Genomic DNA, 5,848 nt, shown 5'->3' on the forward strand with positions numbered 1-5,848 from the left:
TTAGTTTATTATTCATTAGTTGGAAATTTTAATTTTTATAGTTTAAATTTATTGAGAGATAATAGTTGAATTATATTAAAAGGAATATCTGGTTTATTATTTATAAGAATTATTGGTGGAGGATTTTTAAATTGACTGTTATTTGGCACCCCTTCAATAATTTGTTTACCTTTTTTATTAAAATTATTAACTTTAATTGTGTGTATTTTAGGGGGATTAGTAGGATATTATATTTCAAAAATTTCTTTATATTTTTTCAATAAATCTTTACAAAATTATTTTATTTCTTTATTTTTTGGTTCGATGTGATTTATGCCTAATATTGTTACATATGGGTTAATTTTTAATTTTTTATTTTTAGGTAAAAATTTGTATAAAAGTTTTGATCAGGGTTGATCTGAATTTTTTGGAGGATTTTATTTATATAAAAATTTATTGGGATATTCAAAATTTAATCAAATTTTGCAGAATAATAGTTTAATTATAATATTAATAAGTTTATTTTTTTTGTACTAATATTTTTTGTTATTTGGTGTTTAAATAGCTTATAATTAGAGTATTACGTTGAAGTTGTAAGGGAGATTTATGTTATCTTTAAATACTTAAAGAATTAAAATTAGTAATTTATAAATAATAATATTTATTTTTACAATGAAAATGTAATGTTTTTATTAAACTAATAAATAAATATAGAAATATAAATGGAATTTAACCATTAAAAATAAAAGTTAGCAGCTTTTTTTTGTTCATCATATTTCTTTAATTGGAATTTTATTCAATTTTATTATTAACAGTAATAAACCTCTATTTTGGTTTCAATTAATATTAAGAATAAGGGTAATTTACCTAATTTTTAGGTCGAAACTAAATGTGATGTATCACTTCATATTCTTTATAAGATAGATTACATAAAATAATATTTTTTGAATGCAAATCAAATGTTAAATTTAACTACAATCCTAAAATAAATTTTCCATTTAATTAGATCAATTTAATATCCCTTGATTTCATTCATGATACACACCAATTAATAAAATAATTAAAAAGATAATTGAAGTTATTCTTCATATAAATAAATTTGAAAAATTTAAAATTATAATTATAGGTAAAATTAATGCAATTTCAACATCGAAAATTAAAAAAATAATTGTAATTAAAAAAAATGAAGTGAAAATGGAATTCGTGAAGAAGATTTTGGATCGAATCCACATTCAAAGGGGGAATTTTTTTCTCGATCATTAAGTATTTTTTTGATAAAATTGAAGCTAAAAATATTACAATAGAACAAATTGTTAAAATAATTATTGCTATAATTGTTAATAATAAAATTATCTAATCTATATTTTATAGACTTTATGATTGGAAGTCATATATACTTTTTATATTATTTAGATAAATAATGAATTTAATTATCTTCCTCATCAATAAATAGAAATATAAAGAAATAATCAAACAATATCAACAAAATGTCAGTATCAAGCAGCTGCTTCAAATCCAAAATGATGATTTTTGGAAAAATGATTATTTAAATGACGAATTAAACAAATTATTAAAAAAGTTGTTCCAATTAAAACATGAATTCCATGAAATCCTGTTGCTATAAAAAATGTTGACCCATAGATAGAATCAGCAATTGTAAATGGGGCTTCGATATATTCATATGCTTGTAAAATTGTGAAATAAATTCCTAATAAAATAGTAAAAAATAATCCTTGGGAAGTTTGTGAGTGGTTATTTTCTATTAATCTATGATGAGCTCATGTTACAGTAACTCCTGAAGCTAATAAAATAGCTGTATTTAATAATGGGATTTGAAATGGATTAAAAGGGGAAATTCCTATAGGTGGTCATGAAGCTCCTAATTCAATAGTTGGAGATAAACTTCTATGAAAAAAAGCTCAAAAAAATGAAACAAAAAATAAAACTTCAGATAAAATAAATAAAATTATTCCTCATCGTAATCCTGTTGTTACTATAAATGTATGTAAGCCTTGGTATGTTCCTTCTCGACAGACATCTCGTCATCATTGATAAACAGTAATAATAATAATAATGTTTCCTAAAATAAATAATGATATATTATATTGATGGAATCATTTAATTATTCCTGAAACAATTGTTATTGCACCAATGGCTCCTGTTAATGGTCAAGGGCTATAATCTACTAAATGAAATGGATGATTTGAATGAGTTGACATTAATTTACTTCTCTGGAATAAAGTGTTCTTAATACTGCGAATACATAAGATTGAATAATAGCTACAGCAGATTCTAAAAGTAATAATAAAATTTGTCTAAATAATAAAATTGATAAAATCAATGAAGTTAAAGATGGACCTGTATTTCCTAATAGAGTTAATAATAAATGTCCTGCAATTATATTAGCAGTTAATCGAACTGCTAAAGTTCCTGGTCGAATAACATTTCTAATTGTTTCAATACAAACTATAAATGGTATTAAAATTGCAGGAGTTCCTTGAGGAACTAAATGAGCAAATATATGTTGAGTATGATTAAGTCAACCATAAATTATAAATGAAATTCATAATGGTAAAGATAAAGATAAAGTTAATGTTAAATGACTAGTTCTAGTAAAGATATAAGGAAATAATCCTATAAAATTATTAAATAAAATTATTGTAAATAAAGAAATAAAAATTAATGTTGATCCATTTTTTCCTGTAGGGCCTAATAATGTTTTAAATTCTTTGTGAAGGGTTAATAAAATGTTATTTCATAAAATATTATAACGAGAAGGAATTAGTCAGTAAATTATTGGGATTATAATAATTCCTAAAAAAGTTCTAATTCAATTAATAGAAAAATTAAAAATACTTGAAGAAGGGTCAAAAACAGAAAATAAATTTGTTATCATTTTCAATTAAATATCTTTGTTGTTAATTTATAACTTAATGATTTTGATGAAGTAGGTAGTATATAATAATAATTTATTATATTAAAAATAATAAAAATTATAAAAAATAAAAAAAATAAACTTAATCAATTAATAGGAGCTATTTGTGGAATTAAAAAATATTAATTAATTAATAATTTTAGTTTGACATACTAATGTTATTTATTTAACTAATTTTTTCATTAGAAGTAATTGCTAATTTACTATGAAATGGTTTAAGAGACCAGTACTTGCTTTCAGTCATCTAATGAATTAGAATAATTTATGATTCATTTAATGAAAAAGTTAGTTGGAATACTTTCAATTACAATAGGTATAAATCTATGATTAGCTCCACAAATTTCAGAACATTGTCCATAAAATAATCCAGGACGATTAATAAAAAAATTAGTTTGATTTAAACGTCCTGGAGTTCCATCAACTTTTACACCAAAAGCTGGAATTGTTCAAGAATGAATTACATCTGCAGCAGTTACTAAGATTCGAATTTGAGAGTTTATAGGTAAAATAACTCGATTATCTACATCTAAAAGTCGAAAATTATTAATATTTAATTCATTTGTTGGAATTATATAAGAGTCAAATTCAATATTTATAAAATCAGAATATTCATATGATCAATATCATTGATGACCAATTGTTTTTAATGTAACTAAAGGCTCATTAATTTCGTCTAATAAGTATAATAATCGTAAAGAAGGAAAAGCAATAAATAATAAAATAATAGCAGGTAAAATAGTTCAAATAATTTCAATAGTTTGTCCATGTAATAAATTTCGATTAGTATAATTATTAAAAAATAATATAAATATTAAATAACCAACTAAAATAGTAATTATAACTAAAATTATTAAGGTGTGATCATGAAAAAAAGTTAATTGTTCTATTAAGGGTGAAGCTCTATTTTGAAGGTTTAAATTTGATCATGTTGAAATTTCTAATAAAAGTAAAATACTTTATATATGAAGCTTAAATCCATTGCACTAATCTGCCATATTAGAAATTAGTTAATAATGGTAATTCTGAATATCTGTGTTCAGCAGGAGGAGAATTTTGAAATCATTCAATTGAAGAATTTAATTGAATTGAGTAAATTATTTGTCGGTTTATAATTATACTTTCTCAAATAATATATAGAAATAAAATAATTCTTAATAATGAAATTGTAGATCCAATTGTTGAAATAATATTTCATATAGTATAAGCATCTGGATAATCTGAGTATCGTCGAGGTATACCAGCTAATCCTAAAAAATGTTGTGGAAAAAGGTTAAATTTACTCCAATAAATATAATTATAAATTGACTTTTTAAAAGTTTTGCATTTATATATAATCCTGTAAATAGAGGGTATCAATGAATAAATCCAGCTATAATAGCAAATACAGCTCCTATTGACAAGACGTAATGAAAATGGGCTACAACATAATAGGTATCATGTAAGATGATATCAACAGAAGAATTAGCTAGAACTACTCCTGTCAATCCTCCAACTGTAAATAAAAATACAAATCCTAAAGCTCATATAGTAGTAGGAGAATAATTCAATTGGGTTCCATGAATTGTAGCTAATCAACTAAAAATTTTAATTCCTGTTGGAACAGCAATAATTATTGTTGCTGACGTAAAATAAGCTCGGGTGTCAACATCTATACCTACTGTAAATATGTGATGAGCTCATACAATAAATCCTAATAATCCAATAGCTAATATAGCATAAATTATTCCTAAAGATCCAAAAGTTTCCTTTTTTCCTGATTCTTGTCTAATAATATGAGAAATTATTCCAAATCCTGGAAGAATTAAAATATAAACTTCTGGATGCCCAAAAAATCAAAATAAATGTTGGTATAAGATTGGGTCTCCTCCACCAGCAGGGTCAAAAAATGAAGTATTTATATTTCGATCAGTTAATAATATTGTAATAGCACCTGCTAGAACAGGTAAAGATAATAATAATAATGCAGTAATTACAACAGATCAAACAAATAAAGGTATTCGATCAAAAGTAATTCCTGAAGATCGTATATTAATAACAGTAGTAATAAAATTTACAGCTCCTAAAATAGAAGAAATTCCTGCTAAATGTAGTGAAAAAATAGCTAAATCAACGGAAGCTCCTCCATGAGCAATAATAGAAGATAAGGGTGGATAAACAGTTCATCCTGTTCCAGCTCCGTTTTCAACTATACTTCTTATTAAAAGAAGAGTTAAAGAAGGAGGTAATAACCAAAATCTTATATTATTTATTCGTGGGAAAGCTATATCTGGGGCTCCTAGTATTAAAGGTACTAATCAATTTCCAAATCCACCAATTATGATTGGTATTACTATAAAAAAATTATAATGAAGGCGTGTGCTGTAACAATTACATTATAAATTTGATCGTCTCCAATTAAAGCTCCTGGGTGTCCTAATTCTGCCCGAATTAAAATTCTTAAAGAAGTTCCCACTATACCAGCTCATGCACCAAATAGAAAATAAAGGGTTCCAATATCTTTATGATTAGTAGAAAAAAGCCATTGTCGCGATTGATTAAATGGCTGAAATTTAGGCGATAGATTGTAAATCTATTTATAAGAATTATTTCTTTTTAATCAATAGCTGGCTTTATAGTCAAATAAATGATTTTAGACTGCAATTCTAACGGTGTATTTTATACTAAGGCTTAAGAATTATTTCATATTTCCAGCTTTGAAGGCTATTAGTTTCATTAACTTAAAACCTTTAATTTAATAAAGATAAAAAATTATTGAAACTAATAAAAGACCAAATCTAGAAAAAATGAAATGATTAAATAAATGAAATTAAACTTATTTTTGTTTAAATTATAATATAAAATTTTTGATTCAAAAAAATTTATTATAAATGCTGAATAAGTTAAACGAAGGTAAAAAAATAGGGTAATTAAGGAAGTTATCAAAAGAATTATTAA

General features: G+C 23.9%; 1 protein-coding gene across 1 annotated transcript; it reads right to left on the reverse strand.

Annotated features, from left to right (window-relative positions):
• Positions 1-3,164: 3,164 nt before the first annotated feature.
• On the reverse strand, positions 3,165-5,208 carry LOC119664165 (cytochrome c oxidase subunit 1-like; the record flags this gene model as incomplete). Its single annotated transcript, XM_038073704.1, is given in 2 exon segments — positions 3,165-4,176; positions 4,179-5,208. Coding segments are annotated over 2 exon segments (1,296 nt in total), but the record flags the coding sequence as incomplete, so codon positions are not given.
• Positions 5,209-5,848: the final 640 nt, after the last annotated feature.

Source organism: Teleopsis dalmanni, unplaced genomic scaffold (assembly GCF_002237135.1).
Source record: "Teleopsis dalmanni isolate 2A unplaced genomic scaffold, ASM223713v2 unscaffolded_contig_1507, whole genome shotgun sequence".
Taxonomy (NCBI): Eukaryota; Metazoa; Arthropoda; class Insecta; order Diptera; family Diopsidae; genus Teleopsis; species Teleopsis dalmanni.